Here is a 26459-nt window from a genome sequence, read left to right on the forward strand (position 1 = left end):
TCCCGTCGACTCCCAGCATTGTCCACAACAGGTGTAACTTGAAAGTCTATATAGCTTAATGTCCTTGTAAAGTGACATCGAAATGTGTGTTCTGAGTTTGTAACATAACGGAATCGTGTTAATCACCCAACCAAATTTGAATGGAGAAAAAACGGAGTAAGTTAAATAAGTAGAGAAACAAGCATGACTCTAAAACGCTGAGCATTTCGGCCGCCATTTTATTTTTCGATATTGAGCCTCCTCGACCAATCACGTTCCTCGCATGTTGTTATGGAAACGATAGGTCTCCGTGATTGGTTAGCTGCGAAAAGGTTCATAACCGGGCGTTTTTTTTTCTCAGAAAAGGTGTTTTTTCGACGCTCTGAGCTGCAGAAAAACGGGGCTTTTTTAAAAGAAAAACTGTTTACTCCATAGGATTATCTTTTAAAACCGACGCTAGCATCTTCAAAAAAGAAGTCAAGTGTGAAAAACACGGACAGCTTTGTCTACTTGTACTTGTTGATTTAACATCATTTAATGAAGCACTTCGCGATAATGTGCAGTGATCCTCCTTCCGTTCCGTCTGCGTTCCCATTTGCTTGTTATTTGGCGTGAAGTTTGTTTAGTTGGGCAGAGTCTGAAAGTGTGGGCGAAAAGCTTACAACCCTAAACTTGTGATGGAGCAGACACCTGATGCTAGACTCCATGCATGCTCGGACAATCCATTGCGTCATCGATCCCCCGTTTTAGCCCCTTTAAAAAAATCCTGAATAGTGAAACTGAGAAACTGTTTAACTCCACAATTCAGTACTACATACTTCTGATGAGTTACTGATATACATTACTAACATCTATTCTCAGAATTCACTTTACCCGGATTTAACACTTTTTTTTTTATTGCTTTGTCATATTTTAGCTAATCTTGAGGTGCGTAGTGCACCCTGCGTGTTGTGCCGAATTTTGGCTCCCCGCCAGATACCGAATCTCCTCATTGAAACTGCTGATGGATTAGCTGATTTTAACCCCTCCACCACACCTAATTCTAATGTTAGTGAGAAATGAGGGAGTCAGAATTTGTCAGGAGTCCTTTTTCGGCACCACAACGGCCCACTAGTCGAGAAAGCACTGGATAAGACCTATGACGTAGGTCGTTGCGTCACTGAAAGAACGGCAGCCAAGTGCTAGTGGTCAGACTCGCGCATCACAGCAGCGAAGCTAAAGCGTCTTTTCTGTATACCTGCGTATTCCGTCATATTTGACTATTTAAAATAATTTTTCCGTCCTCCATAAACGAACGGCGGACAGTTTATTTGCATATTGTTAAGAGACGTTGCGAAAGGTTTAATCCTCTGCTGCAGCAAGCCATCCCAATGATGTCATCGTATTACCATACGGGTAAAGACGTGGACATGGCCGCGATGACTGAACCGCTCTGCTTGGAAAGAGGTAATTAATTTAACCTTGCCATGTTCATCACATCACTAAAAAATATGTCATTCGGGAATATCATACGTTTATTAATATAGTGAGCGGGTAAAGTGGTTCAGGTGTGCCCGTGAAATGAATGAATCGATGTCCCTTGTTGGGAGCGCTCGCGCTCTTATTTTGAATGAAAAAATAGATTTGACTTGGGCACACAATTGTTTATATTAAAGTATTAAACTGGTAAATAAATGTACTTTAACATGTCTGATTTAAACATGTATTGAAAAGAGAGCAGGATGTTACATTAAAAGCAAGCGTGTAATTTGACAACTAATGCAGTCAATGACCCAAGTTACCATTTGGACCTAATTTCGTTGAATGCTGAAAACGAGGGATTTCGTCCTGTTTAACATTGTATCTTTCTGATTTGTCTTTCTTAATTCTCCAGATGTGTGCAGAGTGATTGAATTGTTGGATCGACTACAAAGGAGTGGGGAACTTCCCCCTCCTAAACTCCAGGCTCTACAGCGAGTATTACAGAGCAAATTCTGTGCTGCCATCAGAGAGGTTAAGACCACTTACATCCTAAAAACAAAAGGATAACTGTTATTAATCAAATAGTTTTATGGATATGGGGAAAACAACACAACTAAGATGTTTGTATTTTGTTATCGGCTCCATGGTGCAAGCAACACTGAGGTCATGGGTTCGATCCCAAGGGAACACACAAACTGATAAAGTTTCATACTGTTAAATTAACCAAGTTGTTTTGGATCAATTTGTCTGCTGGATTTATAAACTGTATGTGTTTCTTGTACTGCTAATTATTTTGATAACATATTTTCATTGTGCTGATTTTACGGAATACAATGGAAATTAAATCGCTGGGTATAAATGTGTGGGAATGCAGAGAGGATGGCACTATTTTGTAAAAGACAACACTATGCCCTCTTCACACATCTATGGTCTTTGCTCAATGACAAAACTGCTGCATTCACTGAATGACTCACTGTGTCCTTGATAAACATTTCACTTTAGCCTTCATACTTCTTCTGAAAACACATGACATTAACATTCGTTATTACACAGCTCTCTGAAATCCCTCTGTAGCAAAATAAATTGGCCCTTTATTTATTTTTGTATACAGCCGTGTAATGCACAAGTATATTTGTACTGTACCTTATTTCTAAAATCATTAACAAACATTATAGAATGTCAGTAATTTGTGTACATTCATATGTATGTAATAAACCAAATTCCTGACATTTGTTTGTACTTAATCTCACTGTACATGACTAATGTTTTTTCATGCTTCCTCTCTTGTTTAGGTGTATGAGCAACTTTATGACACGTTGGACATTGTTGGTGGGCCAGAGGTGCGAGCCCAAGCCACTGCCAAGGTAACAGTCACAACCTGCTATGCCAAACACTCACACCAACACTCCTAAAACCTTGCAGACCCTTATTTTTTTATTTTATTTACGGTCATCTTTATCTTTCGATTCAGGCTACAGTAGCAGCATTTGCCGCCAGCGAAGGCCATGCTCACCCAAGAGTGGTGGAACTCCCTAAAACGGATGAGGGGCTTGGTTTCAATATCATGGGGGGAAAAGAACAGAACTCCCCCATCTACATCTCCAGGGTCATCCCCGGTGGGGTTGCTGACCGGCAAGGGGGTCTGAAGAGAGGAGATCAACTGCTGTCTGTTAATGGTGTGGTAAGTTGGGGCAGTATGTCTAAAATGTATCATTTTGCCACATGTTCTCCATAATATCATGATTGTAGTACCTGATAAAAAGGTCTTTATTTTATCTTTATGTAGAGTGTAGAGGGCGAGCACCATGAGAAAGCCGTAGAACTGCTAAAGGCAGCACAGGGTTCGGTGAAGCTAGTGGTGCGTTATACCCCTAAAGTCCTTGAGGAGATGGAAGCCAGGTTTGAGAAGATGAGAAGTGCCAGGAGACGTCAGCAGCATACCAGTTACTCGTGAGTCTTTTAATCCTTCTTTCTTTCCTCTCTCTCTATTCTGATGGGATGCTACAGAATAAGTGTATTCGAACTTTGAGGGCCACCTGTGTTTTAAAGAGTATAAAGAATGCTATTAAAATTACATTTCATGCCGTGTGTAATGTTGCTGTATGTGAATGTAAGCAGTCTAATGCTAAAAAGTGAACTAATAACATAGTTACTGGCTTGGGATAAAAGGAGTCGACTCTGGATCACACAAATGAGTCGACTGTTATTCTAATCTCAGTTACGGGTCGGATTTGCGTCAGTGTAATGACCGCCTACCTTCCATTTGCCACACTGCACGCGGTAGACCACTCACAGCAGACTAGACCATCTGACCAATTAGAACAGAGTAGGCTAACAGAAAGGAGGGGATTAGACAGATGAATCGCCGAACGAATCATTTAAGAGTCATTCAAGAAGTATAGTAATAATAACCTAGCCTATTATTAGAAAATGAGTGTTTTTGCACTGTGTATGTATGTAAACTTGTTGGACACTGCATAAACCAAAGTAGGATGTTAAAAATCACAAAATAATTACTCTTTAACAATTTCTTTTCATCTACCCAGGTCTTTGGAGTCCAGGGGTTAACAAGACTCACCATCAGTCTGGCGTGCTGATCCATTCTCCCACCCTTTCTGCTCCCATAGGATGACAGAAGACCCAGAGGAGATCAGTTTAGACTACCCCTAGATATGTTATTTATATGTTAGCGGAATGATCTCAACAAATGTAGACGTAAATACACTATTTCCCTGGCCAAGTGCAGGGAGAGTCTGAACATAGTGCATCTGGTCCGTCTGAGTCTAATTTTCTGTTTTATTCTTATGGGGAACCTGCACCCTGTGATATTCTGGAAGGGGGTGTGTGTCTGTTAGCACAGAAGAGAGGTTTTTAAATATACTGGATAGTGCAAATAGCAGGACGTATGTGTATATGTGGGGTATTGTCTTTTACCTTAGAATGTTGTACATTAACTAAATAGTTTCTTCTTCGGTTGATGTATGTTTTATTCAGTTTGTGTTGAAGCTATGCATCCCATTTACAAGTATTCTCAATCACATGTTGTGTAGTCTGTGAAAATAACATCAGGAGTACACAAACACAGTTAGAGCAAAAAAAACCTCCTTTCTTAAACAGGTTGTGTGAATAGGCTACTGTCATAAAAGTGTGCTGAGTGTGTGTGTTCTTCCAGTCAGTTAGCCTACTCTGTTTGATGTTTCAATTTTTGTTTATTTATATTTGTTTATTCATGCATTAAAACCAACTATTTACTTTAGAAGTCGATTGAGTTTATGTATTACCGTTGTTGTTAACCGTAAATTCTACGAATAAATTGAGCTTTATAAACGCGGATTAATGATGGCACAAAAAAACTTGACCGGCTTAAAAATGTAATAATTTAATATGATCATTTTACAGATTTTTCTAAAATATTGAATATTTACTGTGCAGTTGTGCTGTCACGTGGTAATGTTTCTCTTGGGTGAAGGCAGATCCATTAGAGAGCGAGATCTGTCAACGGAAGTCTTAAACACTGGAGCGTCACATGATTCAATGAGCCTTCAGATAGTTCCAGGAAGTTATGTTTTATCTTTAAATACTTTATTTCTTTCATTTTTTGGGGGGGTTAAAATTTTACCTAAGTTGGTTTGTTTAGTCGCATCTCCATGCGTAACTAGTAACTTCCGGGACTATTGAGAACCGCCATTGCTGTGAAAAAAACTGTTCCATTGGAGTCAACAGAGTTGACGCGACTCTCTCAATGGCTCTGGGTGAAGGAACTCGCTCGCGTTTCCATAGCAACGCATGATCACAAACTAGGAGGACTTCTTTCATTCAGACATCCATTTATCTATCGCTAAAACATCTTACTGCAATGTCTCATGTCTAATTTGTCGATATAAAACTGTTACTGGGATTAAGTGATTAAAATGGAACGAAAGCTCGGACGCACCAGCACAAACATTGGACACGTATATATTCCTCCTCTGCCGTTTTATATGAACACATGTAAGGTACGGATGTTGAAAATTATGTTTGATTTATAGGTTGTCGTTCAATTAATATCTTTCTGTAAGTGTCTTTGATCGCCATAAACTAGTCGTATGAAATAGGACCGTGGTAACCATGGTTACTTAAATTGTTGAACAATTGAACTGGAATCTTGCTGTTCTGGAGCTCTGTGATCAAATAGGCGTACTTTGCTTTAAAAGCACTAGATTTTGTCTTCGATGTGGTCATATACAAAGTCCTAGATCTTAGCCTTACATTACCATGTTTGTTGTGCCAAAATTGTCATTTTCCACTAGCTCTGCAGCAAAATAAGTGATCTCAACGCTATTTTCAACCTCTTGTCACTGCTCCAGAATGCTCCTCTTCCGCCTGTCCACCGCCGTCACAACAGAGTGCCTTCTGCTCACTTTCATCTCACCTCACACACTGAACATGACAGAAAGCCACTGACTGGACCACTTTACAACGAGATCCATTCTAAAGCCCCTCCACACTGGACCACACACTTCCTCAATGAACTCGCTCACAGGGTGAGATGTGTGTGTGACAGAGATTTAGGTCCACGTGGGTATTAAAATCTGAGATCAGCTATATTGTGGGGACCAAGCAGCAGTACCCATTAGGGAAATTGATTAATAAACATACTTAATGATGCTTATTTGAAATGCAGAAAGCTTTTCTGTGAGGGGTATGGGATACAAAATCCCATAAGGTCAGTATAAACAATACAAGTCTTTGACAAGTCTCCACAAAGATTTTGAAACGTGTGTGTGTGTGTTTGTTGCTCTGCAGCTCAGAGATTGTGTGGCAGTGAGGGTTGTCTCTAAACCCGTAAGTGAAATGCAGGACAGCTACACTGGTCAGCCAGCTGCGCTCGAACCTCTGGCTGAGCACTATAAAATGATGCAGGTGAGATTAAAAGGGTTGGACATTCTAGGTATAAATGCAATGTTGTTTTTTGGAATTTTTATCTTTAAACACACATGTAAGGGTGGATGTGGGGTTTAAATAAAATTTGTATGTATTAAAACGAGAGAACCAGTTTAGAGATAAACTTGACACATTTTGAGAGTGGAGCTTAGGGATATTTCTTAGTAGTTCACAGTGCATTAATATAAAACATACGTGTTCATGATTAGTATCTTAATATGGCTATCGTAGTCACCATAACCCTTTATTTCCACCAGAGCTTCTGTGATGATGAAATGACTCATTCATCTCTTGATTTTAATCAGGCACTATACAGACAGCTGAATATGACCCAGTCCCGTGTGCAAGATCCTGTCTGTAGCACAACCAAAGCCGACTTTAAGCACTTCAACAGGTAACACTGTACAACACCAGAGGGCAGTGTGAATGTGAAATACTTTGAGTGCTAATTTTGATTTCGTCTGCTGATCTGAGGTCAGCAGCAGTGGCTTTCTCAAATGTGATGACAGATATCAAAGGGTTTGCAGAACTGATCCAATCTCTAGATGTAAGTGGAGAGTAATGCACTGCTTCTAAAGTATCCACTGGAAGAACTTCAGGGATGATATAAATCTGTGATCTGAACTATAGTGAATCATTTTTTGAGCTGTAACACATCCTGACCAATGATCAGTATCTGTGGCTGTATACATGTGCCTGCATTGCTTTGGTCATTTAGTTTGCAGTACGACTGTATGCAGAATACACTCTCCGATTGTACATACCAAGGTCATTTCATATCAATATCATAAGGTCATTTTAATCCGTCTTTGGATCTCCTGCATAAAGATGCATCACTTTTCACGTTTGCCTGCTACAGACGGATTTAGATGATTTAGTGAAGCATAGCTCTTCTCATCTTCTGGCCTCCTGATCTGTCAACTGTTGATTGGTGGGCCACACTGAAGGCAGCAAGGTCAAAGACACATATTGACACTAATTCACACAACTCCTTATAGCAAGTGTATGCGTGACAGTGTTGAACAGATACGAAATGTCTTTCTTTCTTCTCTTTTTAATTGTTAGGTTTGCCTGTGCTGACTTTATAGTTAAGAGCACTTAAACACTTATCCTAGCTGGTTGGATGATGTTGGTTTTTCATGGTTGAAGAAGTACCCTGTGCTAAGGAATGCTGAACTGTAGTCTCAGCGGTTATGTAAAATATGAGTGAACAGTGATCGTATTGATAAGAAGACAATGGACGCCAACAGACTAGAATGTTAATTCAGTATAATGATATTTTATTTTGTTTCCCAGCATTATTCTTTAGAAATATAATTATTTCATAATTATTCTTCATTTTAGGTCAGATTTGACACCTCATTCTGTAATGGAGGCTGCTACCTTTAATGGAACCCTTACCAAGAGTGGAGCCCACAGCCGACTTCCTGCTCATAAAGCTCCATCCACTTTATCATGTCAACCTCGACTCCCTTGCCCACCTCTGCCTTTGCCTCACAGGGGTAAAAGTAGTCTGTATATGGATAGCTTTACTGTCCCTGTGCATTCACCTTTGCCTATATCTGCACAAAATGTGCTGAAACAGCAAGATGGTGGTAGAGGTCTGTTACTGGACATTCTAGGTGTCCCCAAAATGTATAGCACAGAGAATCAGATATGTGGGAAGAACAAAATGTCTATGGTGTAAAACTGACAAAAATAGGGTGTGAGGTGCATTAGATCTAATTGTTGATTTCCAACATCAATTAATGTTTATTGTCATCCTTTCCATTTGTCATTCTGCGTGTCATTAATAAATGGAAAACAAACCATGTTAAGAGTGATTAGCTGACACTTTATTGATTTATAGATTTTTACAATCTGTGTATATGTATATGCATTCTTTATTAGGTGTTTGTTTTCCTATGCTCATGCATTCATTTGTATGAAAAGCTTTAGTACATTTATAGAAAATTGCAGGACGATTACTGCAAGCATGCTAAAAAAATCTGCAAGTAAAGAGGGAAGACCAGGGAAAGAGAGACAGAAATATCGCTGAGGAGGTAGTTGGCTGCTCACCAAGACAGCCCACAAAGGTTGCATAGTAGTGTTTGCTCAACCACTAGCCTACGCCACAATCATGCAATTGGAAGAAAGCCTGAAGGAAAACTAAGAGGGTGATAGTGGGGAAAAATATAGATGATTTGGCAAAATATTTCAAATTAGTCAGAATTTCCCTCATCAGGTTCCTCCACCCACATACTCTCTCAACATTTTGCTCTCTCCTCCCCGTGCTTTGTCTCCGGCTGTATGCCAAGGAAAGAGAGAGAGATCATGTCTTATTTGAGGCCATATATGGAAGTTGGGTGGATAGAATATGGGGAACAGGTGAAGGCAAAGTGTATGATAAGAAGGGGACAAGATTTATCGATCAGAGATAAAAACAGAATCATTGGTCAGAGCTTGATGACAAAACAGAGTAAAGATTTCTAGATTCATTTCAACAGATTTTATCCGCACAATGTAAAGATTTGGTCCTGTGCTAGTCTTTCACACATATAAACAAATGCAATCTATCCAGAAACCCCACAATAGATGACGTTTGAATATTAGGGTTAAAGTTTTTCACTTTTTATGGATATTCAGAGTGCTCCACAGGTCTTTCATCATATGTCATATTTAAACAATTTTCAATGTCAATTTTCTTGTTTAACATATTAAAAATGTATAATATATTTTTTGTATCATTTTTGCATGTATATATCTTTTTTACATTAGTGGAGCACCTGATCCTTAACCAATGACTGGATTTTCACCCTAGGTGAATTAAAACTCGTTTTAATGTTCATTAGAACATAGTTTCTATTTGTACCATAGTGCATTACATAATGTGTTTAGTAGTCAATGGGTGGCACGAACACGTAGGAATGCTGAAAACAGCGACAGGTTTCCTCCTGGCCTGTAGATGGTTAAATGACACAGGGTGGGGTTTGAGGAGGGGGCACCAGCTGCCACCTTTCCCTTTAAAGAGCTAAAGGGAGGGAAAACACAGAGGGAACCCGTGTCACCATTAGATTAAAGACTAAGGATTAAGTTTGGAAATACTGGTTTACCAAAACAAAAACATCGACAGAGAAAAAAAAGGAAGGGACAATCAGACGGATCAGTCTTAGGAACAACATTTCCAGTCGTGTTCGACATGGTGCTTATTCGGCATAAATAATTATCCGCAACTAAAGAACTGGTTTCGTTAACTATAACACTGGACAACAGGAGCAGGTGAAGATGCGCAAGAAAGGATGCTAAAATAAGAAGAAAGGGATAGAGTGAGTGCATGAGGATTTAAGAGAGAGGCAGAGGTGTTTCCCCGACGCACGTTTCCTTCTGCTGGATAGACTGTTTCGTTTAGGGAATAAAAAGTAAACGATTAACACAAGCTTTATTAAAACAGATGCAAATATATCAGGAAAATACATTTAGATGTTAAAACGAGGAATGCGGTTGTCACTCGTGTATTTTACGCGAAAGGACCAGGGTGACACATAGGCGTGAAATTGTATGAATATATAGCCTTTATTTTTCTCTGTTGATATTAACATTACCAAAGGAACGGGCGTACGCACAATATCACGCTGAAGTGGGGAATTTTTTGAAATGCTAGGTGCTGTAGCAAGGGGATATTGCATAATTCAAAACCTCTAGCCATTTTCATAAAAAATACATATTAGGGTTTGGCATTCTGCACAGTTACTCCGAGAGGATCATTTCTTTACATCCGAAAACATGCTCAATTCCATCTAACATTTTCGTGCAATTTGTGTTCATGTGTGTGTGTTCAATAACACACACACAGCCCGCACGCGAACAGAGCCAGACCCAGAACGAGTAAGTATTTAACATAGGTGTTTGTGGTGTGTGTCTGTGTCGTGGTCTTGTGGTACTTCTATTTTGTGTTTCGGTTGTGCTGAGTCAGGCCTGTACGCTGTGTCAACGAATTCAACAGGTAGTCTACTTTGTTTTGTTTTTACACTTTTGATTGGGTTTTCAAAGTATTTCCCAAAATTGTGGTCCGTAAGTTGTTGTCAGTCAAATTTTTGGTGTTTGTATTTTCACATATTTACTCACCACCTTGAAATGTGAGCGAATAATTATGTAGGTGTCTTTTTAACCTTGTACGAATACTTGTCTGCCCCACTACATCTCTGCCTCTTAATCAGACTTATGTTTTTTTAAAGAGAATAGCCAGACATAACCTTTAGCTGTAAATACTACTGAAATACTGCATTTTAATAGATTTTAACAGGCCACATACCATTTCCAGCAAGCTCTTGTGGATGAGTTACAGTACTTTAGGTCTAATTGCATAAGCCTTAAAAACAAAAGTGTAACCGTTTTCTCTTTCTACACTTTATATGAGCGTCACACACCAGTTGAAATGTTTTTATTTTGTTTCTCTCACGTTTTTTTCAGTCTCTGGTCCCTCCCTCCCTTTCTTCCTCCCTCTTACACCTACCAACATCCTATGTGCACTGCTGTCCTCATTTTACACCACTGACTCTCCCTCCTCAAAGCTGATGCTTTCCCTGATATTGCACTATGAGAAAACACAACCAGTGTCACCTTTTTAGTCGCTTGAAATGACCCCTTTTCACCCTCTGTTTCTTTCTCTCTCTCTCTTGTCAGTATACTCCATTCTTTCCCACCGCTAAGAATAGTTTCCATCAAGTTCATGTGTGGTTTGGCTTAACACAATTATATCCCATCGCTCTCCGGCTTCATTCCCTGAGTACTTAATGGGGGACTATAAAGGGATGGTAATTAACCGGAGAGGGCACTTTTATTAATTAGGTTTTAACGAGAGCTGAGACGAGAGGGTTGTGTGGGTGAGATGTGTACGGTTATAACTATCTTATGAATGCTGTTAAGTGCGAGATATGAGAGTATAGTCATGCAAAGCTTAGTGCTGTCACTGTAAAATGAGTCTTGTAAGCCCCCAATCTCTCTTTCCAACTGTTCTCCGCAGTTAGACCTGTGATTAGTTTCAAAGCAGAGGTCAAAGCCTGACTAGTGACTTTCTGAGTCTATGCGTAGTTTGTGAAACGGATAGTCTAACGCAGCACTTTCAAACAAACTTCATTAAAATGTTATGAGACACGCGGTTTTTGTGTGAACACGCCTATGTTTGCGTGAGCAAGCGTCCTTGAGCTGTTAATTTGTTCTGCTGTTGCTTTTCTCCCTTCTTAATGCTATTCCACAAGAGACACCAACATGCCACGCGCAACTCAGCTGAGAGTTGCCTGGTGCACACAAATAAGAGAGAGAGGAAAAAAGAGGGAGGGATTGAAAAAGCCAAAACCAATCACTGACTCAAGCAGTCTGGTTGAGACTGAGATAATAGCTTCTTAATTCATCAAAATCAGCGATTGAATTGAACTTCTAAAGTGATTTCAGTTAATTAAAAGGGTGTATGACCTGAAGAGGACACATGCGCACGAAATCACAATGCATCAGCTAAAGAACAGATGGTTTGCACGAGGCATCCGTACCTCAACAGGAAAAAAGACAAGAGAGGAGGGGGGACTGCAGTATTTTGTTGTATGCAGATCTTTGATAAATCCACTAGGTGGCCTTTGAGCACCACTGAGTCTCAACTGCAGTGGGATAGCCAGTAGAAAAATCTAAAAGAATCCACATTGCACCAGACAGAGAGAGAGAGACAGAGAGAGAGAGAGAGAGAGAGAGAGAATGCAGACACACTACAGCATACTGTAAGATACCAGAAAGGCAGCTAATATTAGTAAAACAGGTCCTATAATGATACATGCATGTGCACATCAAATATTGTAAATTTTTTCAATCAATTGAATATTTTATTAATGGAGGCGGTGCTTCTATTACCTTTACTGCAGTCATACCTGCATCCTCAGTCACAATCCCCACAGTGACCGTACCTGGTTCTCTCGTTTTTCCTCTCCGCCGGCTCATGGTCAGTCGTCTATAATACTGTAGACTTTTATAGGCGTATCTGTCCTCACGACCAACCCCCATCCCAACGGACATACACACTTAATGTACTTCCCCCATCCACGAACACACTTAACAATGATTTCCCTTTTCAGTGAGAGCCCTTTTTGCTTTGCCAGCACCTTGTGGTTCATTTTTCTCTGTTCTTCCTTTTTATCGTTTCATTTCTTTACCTCTTTATGGTCGACGTGGTTATTTTTATGTGTCGTTTTAAATCCAAACTCTTCATTTTTTGACCAAATGTGGCTGTGCTGGGCTCATAGCAGTTAAGGCAATTTTGATCAATATAGTTTTCTGGAAAATGAAAATACAAATTAAAAGTTTTAACTACATGAAATTAGTTTAAAAGGATTCTGAAAGAAATTAATTAACAGAATGTTAACTGAATATATATTTTTTATAAATATAATTTTGAAGTTGAACGTATTGTCTTATGCATTTAATAAAATGCTTCCGTGTGAATGATATCACTGCTGATGGTGTGACATATCAGTTCTTAGCTAGAAGTGATGAGTTAAAACACAAGGTGCTGTCCATGGTGCTGAAATGAGAAACCGTTCAACAGGCTATATTTAGAGAAGCTATGAATCCAACACCTTGTGTTATATGATTCAGCTGTCTTGTTATCTGACACACTCTTTTGATCTTTGATAATTCAAGAGTTATACACAAAAAAAATTGAAAAAAATGGGAGAGCGAGGATTTAACTACATTTCCCCTCTATAAAGACCTCCGTGGTTATTACGGTTACTCCGTAATTATTACTACAAAAAGACAAACATGGCTTGGACATTTTATTTTGGATTCTGACAGTATATTCTGACAGTATATGTGTTTTTGTCTGATCAAAGTTGAGCCAAACTTTTCTTTTACAGGCACAATTTTAGTCAGTTATTGTTTAGACCTTTTTATGACAGTACATGCAGCTAAACAAGAGGAATAGATGAGCCTAAAGACCGTAGACTCACTTGATTAAAGGGAAAGTTCGCCCAAAAATGAAAATTCTGTCTAGTTGTTCCAAATCTGTATATATTTTTTTGTTTGGTTAAACACAGAGAAATATATTTGTAAGAATGGTTGTAACCAAACATTTCTTGGACAATGGAAAAAATTACACAGTAGTCATAAGTGCCCCAGAACAGTTTACTTTCCTACATCTTCCTTTGTGTTCAACAGAACAAAAAAAGTTATAAATTAATATTTCCTACTATGGTAGTGTAAGTGTAGTAGAGTAGGCGGGGCGAGACCGTGGTTCGAGTCCGGTGATAAATTGTGAATGAGCGCCAGCTGTGCGCACACCAGGCTCGAATCACGTAGGAGATTGGGAGCATATAAAAGGAACGAGCGACCGGACCGTCGAAGAGAGAGGACCGGGCCCGAACATGTTTTATGGTTGTATTTATGTTCTTGTGTTTTGTATTTATGTTTTGTTCGCCGGCGGTCGGCCGTGAGGGGCCGCCGGCTGTTATTATTTGTATTAAATCTTTATTTAAATGTCTGCCGGTTCCCGCCTCCTTCCTTCCATATCTTGAATCATATTACAGTAAGATTATTACTCATTTGTCCCCTAAATCTAAGTTTGATTAAGTTGAAGAGTCGAGGTGATTGAACCCTCAGAGTCCCAAAGTTTATTGAAAATAGTTCCCATATTTGTATTCAGAAATGAGGAAGTAAATATGTTATTGAAACTATTAATATTATTCACGTGGGTTAGATTTTTGTTCTCAGAGCTCCTTATAAGTTCATTAGTATTCATGTTGGTTAGTTCCTTGTTCTTAGGACTTAGGACTTAGGACGTTCCTTGTTCTTAGGTATTTTTAGCAAAAGGCAGCACGATGTTCTGAACATTCTGTTAACTTGGTCAGCGCTTGAACTCAAGTAAGGTTAGACATAATTCAAGAACAATATTCATTGAAATACATTTCTCACAATATGATTTGTGAACAATAATCATTGCATTATTTCAATGCAATACATTTCACATAATGGGTGTGGGACACAGGCAAAACCCAAATTCTCACAGGTAGTCAATGGGGTCAAATAACTCTTTGGTTACAAGCATTCTTCCAAATATCTTTCCATTTGTTAATAAGAACAAAGAAATGTATTCAGATTTGGAACAACTATAATGTGAGTAAATTATGACAGAATTTTTATTTTTGGGTAAACTATCCTTTTAACAAGAGCTTTATAGTAAAAGATTCAGTTTTCCAGCACTGCTCTTTAATGCAGTGATAATACATCTATGTAGACTCATTTTAAAGATTGCACGTTTAAACAGTTGCGATCTATTGACTTTGACACACCATAATACTGTACTTACACTATGCTGACTGTTCTGCATAACATTCACTGCACACAGAGAGCAAGAGACTGAACGTGTAAGAGTTAATGCTCTGCAGTCTTTTCTCCCTATTTTGTGTAGCTCAGCAAATAATGGTTCTGCCTTTAGCTTTTCTCGATCTTCCTCCCACCCTTCCTGTCTCTCGTTTTCTTCCTCTCCCTCTTTCTATTGGACAAACTGAGAGAATGATGCGGGGGGGGGCTGAAATGTTCGGTCATTTTCATCTCCCATCGCTGTAATTGAGGAGAGTGTTTTAGTGAATTGAGGGGACATGGCAGCAGAGTGATGTTGTGAGATGGGAAAAGAGAGACGGGTGGGCTTTGCAGAGAAGGAGGGGTCCCCTTATTATAAGGGAAGCCTGTTTATTATGTAACACTGAATGTACATTGAACTCCTTTATGAGAGATGAACGCACTCGACATTTGTGTGTTTGTGGGTGAACGCCTGCACCATATTGCCGCGTTAACAACATGATTTTTTTGATTTTCACATAGTCTTAGATTTTATGTGCGTACCTTGGAGGTGTTTGTTTTGACATTGACCAACTTTTACAAAACCCTCCACAGAATCATGACTATTACAAATTGCTGTATAAACCTATAAGTGACAGGTTACTTTAACCTGATGGTGTTTTAGGATATGAGCATCACTAAATATCTCTCCCTTTTATCTCTTCTTTTTTTCTTCTCCGCAGGCTCCTCCCACCCCCCTCCCCTCTCGGTTCTCTCTCCTCCTCTCTCTCCCCCTGCTCCTCTATGCTCAGTTCGGTGTGTGTCTCCTCTTTCAAAGGGCGCAAGGGTGGGAACAAGTCGTCCAACAAAGCATGTTACAGCGCAGACATGACTTGTCCGTCAGACAGCGAGAAAATAGTGATAAACTGCGGCGGGATTCGGCACGAGACGTACCGCAGCACGCTAAAGACGCTGCCCGGGACCCGCTTGTCATGGCTCACCGAGCCAGATGCGTTCAGTAACTTTGACTATGACCCCAAAACCGATGAGTTTTTCTTTGATCGTCACCCCAACACGTTTGCTTTCATCCTCAATTATTACCGCACGGGAAAGTTGCATTGTCCCAACGATGTCTGCGGTCCTCTGTTCGAGGAGGAGCTCGCTTTCTGGGGTATCGACGAGACGGACGTGGAGGCTTGCTGCTGGATGAACTACCGACAGCACAGGGATGCCGAGGAAGCGCTGGACAGCTTCGAGACGCCGGAGCCCGACCTGCCAGAAGATGACCCGGCGCTCACGGGTGGCGCGGACGGGGACTTGAAGAGGTTGTGTCTACAGGAGGATGGTCGGCACCGCAGCTGGTGGAGTATATGGCAGCCCCGAATCTGGAATCTTTTTGAGGATCCCTATTCCTCGAAATACGCCAGGGTGAGTGTCGGCATCTTACATTGAATCGCTTTAATAAATGTCCGCGTATCAATACAGTTAAAGCAAACTCTTCCCTGTGATTCCATCTGCTACCCAATACTGTGTCAAAGGATGCATATCGTTTCCTTTACGAAGGTTAACCATAGTTTAACTGTAGTAATCATTTTTTTTATTTGCAGTAAAACCATGAAGGTTACCACAATATTTACTGTGGTCTCATCGCAATAACCGTTAAATATATTATTAATTAATTATGGAAATATAAATGGCTACTTTTATTTTCCTAAAGGCCATTTCAGGGGATGTCAAAGACAAGCAGTTTCTTAGCAGTTGAATAAAAAAACTTGTAGCATATAATAATAATAGTGATCTAATGAACTTGTCCTTCATTGGCACGTATGATCATCATTTTTTGAGTTCTTCCAAATAAACTTCTTAAGTTTAGTGTGACCATACGTCTGGAAAGAAAACAGCTTTCATTTTTCTTTTCCATTATTCCGATGATGGAAATTGCAGTATTTTGTCGCATTGTCTTTTCTCTCAATCTTTTGCTCACACAGTATTTGCTGGTAAACAGTATTCTCGAGCTCCCAGCAAGCACAGCATCTAATTTCTTTGTCATTCTGAATCTGTACAATTTTGTCGTTTTCAGCACTGACACCCATTCACCTTGGATTAATGAACCCTTGCACTCTCATTTGTGTTCGTTGTCCTTCTCCATGTATTCTTCTCTTTCTCCTTCTTCACGTTTCCACTGGTGCACACACAAATGTATACACGCATACAGTACACACACAATGCTGTTTTACTGCTTTAAGTGTTGCTTTATTAAAATAATCCGTCGGGCTATTTAACATTATGACCATAAAGAGAATACAACGGACACAAGTTTTGTACTGTTGATACATTCATTCTGTTAAGCAAAAAACACTTGCTGTCATGTTTAGCTATCTACTTTTATTATAAATTGGGAATTCTTATAGTCACAGGTGCATAGTGTGTATGTTCATACTGCAGAACGATTCCTGGCAGACCCTTACAAACGTCATCAGGACATTTACCCAGAGGTGTACACAAGTTGCAACTATGAATTAAGGACAGCGATTGTCATGTACTGTAAGTTGTTTTTTCCTCTTAAATGTTATAGTCATGGAATTGGTGCAGTATTTTGTAAATCTATTGGTTTGGTAGGTTTTCTAAGGTGAATTATGTGTTCCCAGTGTTATTGCCCTTGCAGTGGTAAGACACACATTGAACCAGTGACGTTATTCCAAAATTGATTGACTGTTGAAAAGCAAACCATCAGGTATCAGATTTTGTTTGGGTATATGTTTCGTTAGGAAGTGCAAGAACTTAGCGGTATCCCAGGAACTTCCTAGTTTCCCATGGGTCTTGTTTTTACCGAATCAGATTCCTGCTTACTCAGCACAGACTCCGTATGTCACTACCACCAAAATCGCCTCATAATCAGTACACCCTACCTCTCCCACGTCTGGACATGATGATCAAACATGGTGGTCATATTTGAGATTAAAATTCAGATCTTTTATTTCATGATAATCAACGGGGATCCAGGCTAATACTTTTGCATGAATCCATAGACTGCAGCCTAGTCAGTCTGCAAATTTAGCAATGCACCAAACTTTTTTTATAGACTTGTAAATCAAGTAATCATATCTTTTTTTTTTTGTCAGAAATCATCTCTGTCATTATATATACTCGTCTTAGAAAAACGCAAAGTCGTTCTTTGACCCTGGTCAGAGTGTAGGTATGTTAGCACATAAAAGTTAATACACCTTTTGCCTCTGGGAACAGTCCAAGTGAACAGTGATCATTTATTTTCTTTATAAGTGATCGCTAGTTATTTAAGATATTTAGTTCCATTTGCACATCTGGGTTAATAGATCATAGATAGATTAGTTTATATACACTAGCATTCTTAAAAAAAAAACGAGGCTAGCATTCTTGACAGATCAGTTTACATTCGCAGTCTGAATTTTAATGCAGAATTGCATAGGATGCGTTTGAAGTCTGTGAGTATAAGTAACAAAGCTATTCTTACAGCTCTCAAGGGGAGGAAGAGATGCCGTCATGGTTTTGATGCGTCGTCATTGAACGGAGGTCTTTTATCAACCGTGACAAGCGTAGCGTTTTATTAGTGGGTGCGGGGCCTTGCACCGGATTGCTAATCATCGCTTACAACCTTCGTGTCCCTTTCTCTTGCTGTGCTATAGCGTAACACTGCGGCGTCTCATACTAGCTGACTGCGCGCTGATTCTGCTGCAGAGCAACCGAATAACAGAGCAACAGAGGCACAGCCACTAAGAAGTGTGCATGTGGTCACCTTTTTGACTGGAGGAATGCAGCTGCGTAGCTGTTTATCTTAAAATGTTTTTGTAAAACATGAACACAAAACACAATGACTACATTTAACAACCTGCAGTGTCCTTCTGTAATTTATTAGAGCGATTCATTCGTCCTGATGAGAAACAGATACAATTGACTTATATGCCAGTGAAATAAAACCTCAAGGACAGTGGCGTGAAGAGGAAGTGCATGATACGCAGAATGAGCAGAATTGCTTTACTTCTGGTTAACGCTTCGGACTTGTAGTTGAGCACATGTTGTATGAGCGAACGGATAACAACCTGCGGGTGCATATAGCCATTCACGTGCAAAATCCCATTCGATAAGGATGAAGAAATATTAAATGAACTAGAGCTCTGGCAGCGTATCTTAGCAACAGCCTGTAGTCAAATTAATCTTGCTTTGCGTCGCTCTCTGTATTTTGTTCCCACGTTTAAATATATGCGCAGAAAACCTCTTATTAATCTCATGATTCAGATTATTTCAGATAGACGGTCAGAAATATATTCAAAAGTTAAGATTCGTTATGTTGCTTCTCATTCTATGAAATACTAGTGTATAAATGTAAAGTACTTACTGTATATTTTAGTAAATAACTTTTAGGTCGTTGGTTGTGTGTCAAAGCTTCATACAGGCTGCATTTTTGGGCATCATATTAACACTCACAACTTTAATATTCGATCCTAAATCAAGACCAAGCAAGCATGATGTCAAAGTTGTATCTGTTGTGGTTTCTCTAAAGTGAATATTGTTTTTGCAGTAACTTAAAGGAAGGCACATTGACAGTCTGCATTGACCGTATTTCGATTCTAATTTAAGTAAGTATCCGAACAAAAACGGCTCTTGTGACATGCTACGTTTATCTTTACAATACTTTCAATTACTTTCAAATTCCATTCACAAAAGCTATGTCTATTTTTAGGCAACATAGAAAAAGACAAAATATGGATCGTTTTATGAATGCAGACTTATTTCAATTTCGTAAAAGCATAAAAGACCTTATTCACATACAGAATACTAGAGGCTATCTTCACTTCAATTGTTTAGAAGCGGTAAGCTTAACTGATTTCGATGGTCATGCCAAAAACAAAGCCAGGACTTTAGTGACTCTTTGAAAAAATGTCTCACCTGCATTGGCAACCAAAAGCATGTCCAGTAGGGTCCATAGACTATGACCGCCACTCTTCTCGTCTTTTTTGGATTCTGTCCTTCTAACCACACGCATTTTGTTCTAAAATGAGGATGTGTTTATCAGGTCCCCAAAAGTATCAATTACCTTTGTGTTCCCTCTAATGATAATGTTCATGTGTAACCGGAGTTTGTCTGGCTGTCTGTGCTAAGAGACCTCTTCTGGCACCCGTACGCACAACCTGCCTCCTTTGTTTCCCTTCTTCTTACTACATCTCTAAATATAGTAAGAAAATGAGGAGATTTGTAGGACGAGATCTCTCAGTAACAAGCAGGCCTCGGCTTTTCCTCCTTCACACTGGTAACGCAGCTGGTTACCCGACCTCCAAACGACTGAACCGGTGCATTTCGCACCCGTTTGGTTAAATTTACGCAGTACTGGTAGCAAAAGCTCAGCAGAGCCTCCAGGGCAACTCGGTGTTGTGCGGTATTTCAACAGCACACATCTTCAGATCGCACGTTGCCGCAGCATCAGAGGATGATAATAAAGGTTATTGAACCAGTCACGCTGAGACCAATGAATCGGTCAATGAGAGGTACGCCGCTGGATACGCTTGAATCTACAGTCGCAGTGTGCTTTATCCTCACTGGCCTCTGTCCAGCTCACCGGTGAATGAGTCTGGGAGAGTTGCAGTGTATTTGCTTTTACAAGCCAATTTTTCTGGCTCAGGATATTTTGTGTGCTTCAGTTTTTCTGATCCCACCCCCCGAGAAGTCTACATGGAGATCCCAGTGGGCATCTATCCTGAACTGCAGTCAGCTAGTTGCTGGCATGTACGGCTCCGCATGCAGTCTAGCTCTCCTGCTTTGAAATTTAAATAGGTGTTGATCGTAATAGGACAGAGAAGATCAGCCAATAACACAGCCAACAGGTTATGTGAGCGAGTCGCCGGGTTATATTGTTTAAATTACACTCGAATCCTGTAAAGCTATACATCCACTGCACCTTCAATCCACATTCCCTCAAATACTGATAGGTCACAAGGGAATAGCCAGCTTTTCCACCCCCACCCTCCCGTTACATACCTCCCAAGCCTCCACGCATGGCCGATGGGACTTTTACTTTTCATGACCACACATCATTTTTCGTGTCAGGCGGCTTCAGCAAAAAGGTTAAATGCATGTGTGTAGTTTCTGCACCATTAGCACCCAGGCTATCTATCTCACAACATTGGTTGACTCAAAGGATTTTCTCTGCACGTTAAGCTTAAATAGGACCAAGGATAATATTGATCAATTACAGACATCACCTTTAACAGTGTAGCTTTCCATGAAACGATCTTTCCTTTCATTGTGTATCTTCAGATGACATGAGGGGAAAGTATTTTTATCCAATGGCTCTTTAAAACAAGCAGTGTGAATGAGCATCTGACGTTTTTGTGAAGCTACACCAAACATTAACTAATACTGATATGTTTTGTGCTCACAGTGCTTAAAGATGCAGTGGCCCAAAGGAATATGGATGTTGACAAATAAACCGTAAATGTGTCCTATGTCCCAAGATTCAAAGTGTTTATTGTCATATGTACAGGAAAACCACCTACAATGAAATTCTTACTTTCCTGTCCACAGTGTATGCCCGAACAAGTGAAACACACAACGAACATAACAATTAACTAAATAAAACTAGATCAACTAAATACAACAGAGACTATGCTGCAGGAGCAAATAAAACTATACTGCAGGTGTTGGAACATAAACCGTAAAATATACACTATGGAATATAAAATATACACTATGTACATCTATAGTGCAAATGTAGTGAACTAATTATGTACAAAACATACAATCGTGATAACAGAGGCAATAACACTGACAGATAATGCATTTACATTTACATTTAGGCATTTGGCAGATGCTTTTATCCAAAGCGACTCACTTATTACAGGGACAATCCCCCTGGAGCAACGTGGAGTAAAGTGTCTTGCTCAAGGACACACTGGTGGTGGCTGCTGGGATTGAACCAGCAACCTTTTGATTTACCAGTTCAGTGGTTTAACCCACTAGACCACCATCTCCATCTAATGCAGTTTAAATAAAAGTTTTAAACATTAATAAGAATGCAATGATAGTGATATTAGTGCAGTATAGCAGTTGAAGCAGTTATGTTAACAAATGTGCAAATTAAGATGAAGTAATTCAGTCCGCCTTCCCGTGAGATAGATGAGACTAGTCTGGTCCACTGGTTCACCATTTAAGAGTCTAATGGCAGATGGGAAGAATGAGTTGCTTAGTCTGGAGGTCCTGCATTTCACACTAATATATGTAAGGGATAATGTACAGGCAAGGCGATTGTTATCGCAGAAATAAGTGATCAGGAACAGAAGCGGAGGGTGTTGTATCACACTGAAAGGGCTTATTTCGTGATAACAGCCGGCTGCTTGTTCATTATGCAGCTTATTACATGAACACTTGCCACATGAGAAAAAAACTGGACATGAAATGGGAATTTTAAATAGTTTATTAGAATGCAGACCATCCGCAAGGAAAAGCCGTTTACTTCGGTTTTAAGGTAAGAAACGACGTTCAAATGTCCCGAACAGGCTATTTGGTTTAATCATTTGTAAATATAATGTCATATATGTTATCAAAAAACATATTTATATTTAATTTTTCAAAGAAACCGCTCAAAATCATATGCTGCATCGGGGTTACCGTGTGTTATTTGGTTTGATAGGTTGTTATCTTGGAATAACAAACCTGCAAATGTTGCGACTGGCCAATCAGAATCAAGCATTCAAACAAGCTGTATAATAATATATTATACTATTTATATAAAATAAAATGTATTATATATTAATATAATATATTGCTGTCACACCATAGGACACATATACGGTATACCCCAAGTTTTCAAAACATTATTTGAAATAAATAATTTCCATTTATTTTAAAGAACAAAGCCACTGGCACACTCTTTAAGCCAAACATGTAAACATTTTGGTAATTTTTTTTTATAAGGTTTAAAATACAGATAAGAACAGTGTTTCCCCTACCATTACCTTAGGGGGGATGTACACATCACACGCACTCAGGGAAATTTATGTTGACTATATTTAGCCGATATCTTTAATATCTTCATATAGTGCCAAACGCATTTCATTTTAACCCTTTCTGCTCCGGAAAAGCTGCTTCTCCCGCCAAAGACAAGTCGCATATAGAGACCTGCAGACACCAAGATCAGGTAAATTAATGGACACTTTTACTGTAACGCTTAAGTAAACGAAATGCAGCAGTAATGAAGTATTTTAGGCTGTCAGTCAGTTTACTGTTTGCTATATAGGTTTGTTGCATTATAAACCATAACGTCTTGTATCTACATTAAGCATTAGAGATATTAATAATATCAATAGCATTAATAATTAGCACGTTAAGAGCATTTCATAATGAATCATGTTTTAATCTGGGATTATTTAGAATCAGTTCTAGTATGAATGGCATGAAAATGCTACTTGTTAGTAACTTTGTAAGTACTGACATTTAGTTGTCAGTAGTTTTATTTAAATAGGCCACTAGGACTTCGCTTTAGCACAAGTGCCTACAAATTGTTGGTATCTGAATATAAAATAAATGGCCTGATAAAACGTTAGATGTTCTTTTTATATACATATTCGACTGGGCTCAATTGATTAAATATGATTTATTTGAAAAACTATTGTCCGGACCTCCACCACAAAGGCATATAAATATAGAAAATATAGAAACCGCACATAGCTCACCCCCCCCCAGCCGTAAACATAGGGGAAACACTGAAGAAGTATTCTACACCTGTGTGAACTTGAGTTGATTTGCCATTCATTAAATTGGCTGACAAATTGAAAAAATGGCTGAAATTCTGAGAAAGACCCATTAATAAATGCCACTTGCATATATATTTTGTTACCTTACGTAATATATGTCATAATTGTGAGATTCTATTTATTCATAACAGTCACAAGGGGGACTGGGTGGTCTCTAGTGGAAACATTGCACTGCATACCTTTATTCTATCTTTTTACCCCCGCCCCTCTGTTTTACACCAGATCCCTTTCTTTTTCTCAAGCACACTCCCACAGGACTTCATTTCTGCACAGAACATGGGAAACTGATCTGTGACAGGAAGTGAGAACAAGAGAGAAAAAGGGGAAGGGAACAACCGTGGTGCTGTAATGTATCATGTCACTTATACTTTATATAGCGTATCCTCGTTCTATCATGTTAATTCAGATCGGACTGCTCCATTCCATAACATACATACACAACAGACTACTGCTATGAAACACGCCTATTTAGATAAGATTTTCCCCACGGATGTGACTGGATTGTATGGTGGTGTGTCTGTGTGCGCATGATGTAGGAGAGGCGAGAAAGAGCAGCGCTCATAAGATGCTGATGGAGGTAATACTGCAGCAGGCTGGATGGAGAGGGAGAGGGGAATTGCAAATGAGAAAAGAGGGAGGAAGACTGCAAAGACACGAACCAACATGGGACTGAATGAGAGCACAGATACAGGGAGGAAGAAACGGTGATGGGGAAAGGACCAAAAACGGGGAAAGGTGTCAGTTCGCCGGGCAAAGAAGGAGTAAAAATGGCCGACATCTGGAATGAAAGTGCTCATGTCTTGCCCGTGCTGAAGTGATTTCTATAGCCACACAATAGGTTTGAATGAGAAACATGTCAGTTTCACAATAAAGCGTTTTTAGAATTTAGAACTTAGAATTTAGTGTACAAGTCATATGGACCACTTTTATGATAGTTTTATGGATTTATTTGTATTGTGTGTGTCAGTTTACAAAACCATGCCCGTGCAGCAAATGTTTCCTGTATATTCCTATCATATACATTGCTATATTGACATGTATGTTTACTCGGAGGCATATGTATGCTTCTCCTGCAGTGTGTGTGCATCAAGGAGAGCTAGCTTTCAGCATTTTCTCCAAGTGAAGCTCTCACTTGGATTAAGGACAAAGGGGAAAGGCACTCTGTCATCCCAGCTAATGGCATCGAGCACATAGAGGAAGAGAACACTGCCAAGCTATGCCTCAGACGGGGGAAAAAGTGAGAAGGAGAAAGAGAGAGAGCCTTAGAAAGATGGGAAGAGATCAGGAAGGAGTGATTGCACGGAGCAGAATGATGAAGAGAGGAAGGGAGACGGAAAATTTACAAGGACAAATGTACATGGTGTGCTGCAGTTATCAGGATCAAATACTAAGCAGAAAAAATATGCTGTTCTACATATTTCCTCTGTTTCACCTCACTGGAGTGTTTGTGAGAGAGATAGAATGAAGCAGAATAGGTTTTTGTTGTGTGTCAGGAGGTTAGAAGGTTTCTGCGTGTGACTTCAGGGCTAGATCATGATTTTGTTATAATACTCAATGTGTGGTTTCTTCCCTACATTTCTTCCCATTATATTTTAGATGTACACTGGCAATTCCAGATGGCCAGAGACAGATGAGAGCTTGAGTCACTGTCTTGGTTTCCAGTAGACAAAGACCCTAAATGTTTTTTTTCAATGCGTTGCATCTTTCACAGAACACTGTGAGCAGAGGATTTTTTTGTCTTTGTCTATCTCCTCGAGCTACTTTCATCACACTATATCAACTTCTGTTATGCAATGTGCTCATCTTCAGTCTCAGCGGTTCAGTTTTTCTCTCCCTGAGCTGTCAATCACAACACCACGATCCGCACCGCAGATGTGTGGAGATGTTTGCTTACACACATAAGCTCTACACTGCATGAATGCTTATATTCAAACATAGAGCCGCGAAACAAAATAAGAGACCATTTTGAAATTATTTTCAGTTTTCCTGAATTTGCTAGGTAGGTGTTTAGGTAAAATTATCATTTTTCTTTCATTCTATGAACTACTAACAATATATCTACAAATTTCAAATAAAAACATTATGCATTTAGTTGCAGCAAATGAACACTGGAGAAACAGGACGAAATAACAGAAAAGATGCTCTGTATTTTTTCAGACCTCAAATACTCACATATTCACTTTTAAGCAAAACAAAAGTAATATTTTTACATGTATTAAGGATTTTTTTATGTGAACCTTGATTTTTATCACAGTTTTCACTTTCACAGTGTCTTGTCATGCTGTCAGTCTTTCACATTGCTGACTTCATGTCCCTCCTGAGGTTTGATATAGGTGAAATTCAACAGACACTGAACTGGTCGGAATACATCTAGAAATGCTGATTAAATGAAAATATAGAAAGGTCCTTTAAATTTTCCCGTGGCTCTACAAAAAGTTAATATACAAATTAAAAGAAAGCTTTTGTATCATGTAATATTTAAAACGAAGAAAGATTATGACTTAAAAACATGGAAATATGTAGAATTCAGATTTTTTATTTAGATCGTATTGCATCATCACTGATCAAACATAAGGAAATTTGCAATGAGAATTGTGTAAAGAATGCAAAATTGAAGCATTTTCACTACTAATCTCTTGGACAGGTCTATAGGGAAGAAGTAATCAGGTGAATTGTTTGATGTCTGCGCGGGTTTGCGAGAGCCGCTGTCTTTGCTGCTTTGCTTATGTGCTGATTTGAGGGGGTTCATTTTGTCCTGTCAGTCAGTGTCTGTAATTAATCTCCTAAAGTGCTGTGCTGTGAAAGAGAATAAACGAGCTGTGCCACAGAGGCAGAACTGACCACTGACTGCGCGTGTGTGTATGTGTGTGTAGGACATAATAGCATCTGACTGAATGGGATATCGTTCCATGCGTCTGCTGAATGAGGCATGTTTGCTATGATACATATTAATGTAATATGAGGAGTGTTTCTGCTTTGTTAAATTAGAGGGATCGGTGTCACATGAACGGCAAA

At 39.4% G+C, this 26459-nt stretch overlaps 3 protein-coding genes across 17 annotated transcripts in view; all 3 read left to right on the plus strand.

Annotated features, from left to right (window-relative positions):
* The first annotated feature begins 339 nt into the window (after positions 1–339).
* lin7b (lin-7 homolog B (C. elegans)) lies at positions 340–4691 on the plus strand. Its single transcript, XM_056753972.1, has 6 exons — positions 340–1425; positions 1853–1971; positions 2733–2804; positions 2912–3121; positions 3227–3390; positions 3987–4691. Exons 1-6 carry the CDS (start codon positions 1350–1352, stop codon positions 4006–4008), a joined length of 663 nt encoding a protein of 220 aa, XP_056609950.1. The 5' UTR covers positions 340–1349; the 3' UTR covers positions 4009–4691.
* Positions 4692–4831: 140 nt separating this feature from the next.
* zgc:193811 (uncharacterized protein LOC559801 homolog) lies at positions 4832–8174 on the plus strand. Of its 2 annotated transcripts, none has more exons than XM_056753970.1 (5): positions 4832–5435; positions 5730–5963; positions 6226–6342; positions 6669–6757; positions 7708–8174. In XM_056753970.1, exons 1-5 carry the CDS (start codon positions 5352–5354, stop codon positions 8048–8050), a joined length of 867 nt encoding a protein of 288 aa, XP_056609948.1. In that variant the 5' UTR covers positions 4832–5351; the 3' UTR covers positions 8051–8174. The 2 variants fall into 2 exon arrangements, with proteins under 2 accessions (XP_056609948.1, XP_056609949.1); XM_056753971.1 differs by having other exon boundaries at positions 5787–5963.
* Positions 8175–15465: 7291 nt separating this feature from the next.
* The window catches only part of kcnc3a (potassium voltage-gated channel, Shaw-related subfamily, member 3a), a 51021-nt gene continuing 40027 nt past the window's right edge, over positions 15466–26459 (plus strand). For all 14 annotated transcript variants that reach the window (XR_008907096.1, XR_008907097.1, XR_008907101.1 and 11 more), the window contains exon 1: positions 15466–16089. Coding sequence is in view for 5 of the 14 variants with exons in the window: in XM_056752256.1 (XP_056608234.1) it covers positions 15466–16089 (624 nt within the window). In the remaining 9 variants the exon portion in view is untranslated. The remainder of the gene's footprint in view (positions 16090–26459) is intronic.

Source organism: Triplophysa dalaica, chromosome 7 (genome assembly GCF_015846415.1).
Source record: "Triplophysa dalaica isolate WHDGS20190420 chromosome 7, ASM1584641v1, whole genome shotgun sequence".
In the NCBI taxonomy this organism is placed as follows: Eukaryota; Metazoa; Chordata; class Actinopteri; order Cypriniformes; family Nemacheilidae; genus Triplophysa; species Triplophysa dalaica.

Coding starts and splice junctions, on each gene's coding strand:
- lin7b (XM_056753972.1), top strand. CDS start 1,350: ATGATGTCATCGTATTACCATACGGGTAAAGACGTGGACATGGCCGCG. Junction 1,426..1,852: donor ACCGCTCTGCTTGGAAAGAG/GTAATTAATTTA, acceptor TTAATTCTCCAG/ATGTGTGCAGAGTGATTGAA. Junction 1,972..2,732: donor TCTGTGCTGCCATCAGAGAG/GTTAAGACCACT, acceptor TCTCTTGTTTAG/GTGTATGAGCAACTTTATGA.
- zgc:193811 (XM_056753970.1), top strand. CDS start 5,352: ATGGAACGAAAGCTCGGACGCACCAGCACAAACATTGGACACGTATAT. Junction 5,436..5,729: donor TTTATATGAACACATGTAAG/GTACGGATGTTG, acceptor ATTTTCCACTAG/CTCTGCAGCAAAATAAGTGA. Junction 6,343..6,668: donor AGCACTATAAAATGATGCAG/GTGAGATTAAAA, acceptor GATTTTAATCAG/GCACTATACAGACAGCTGAA.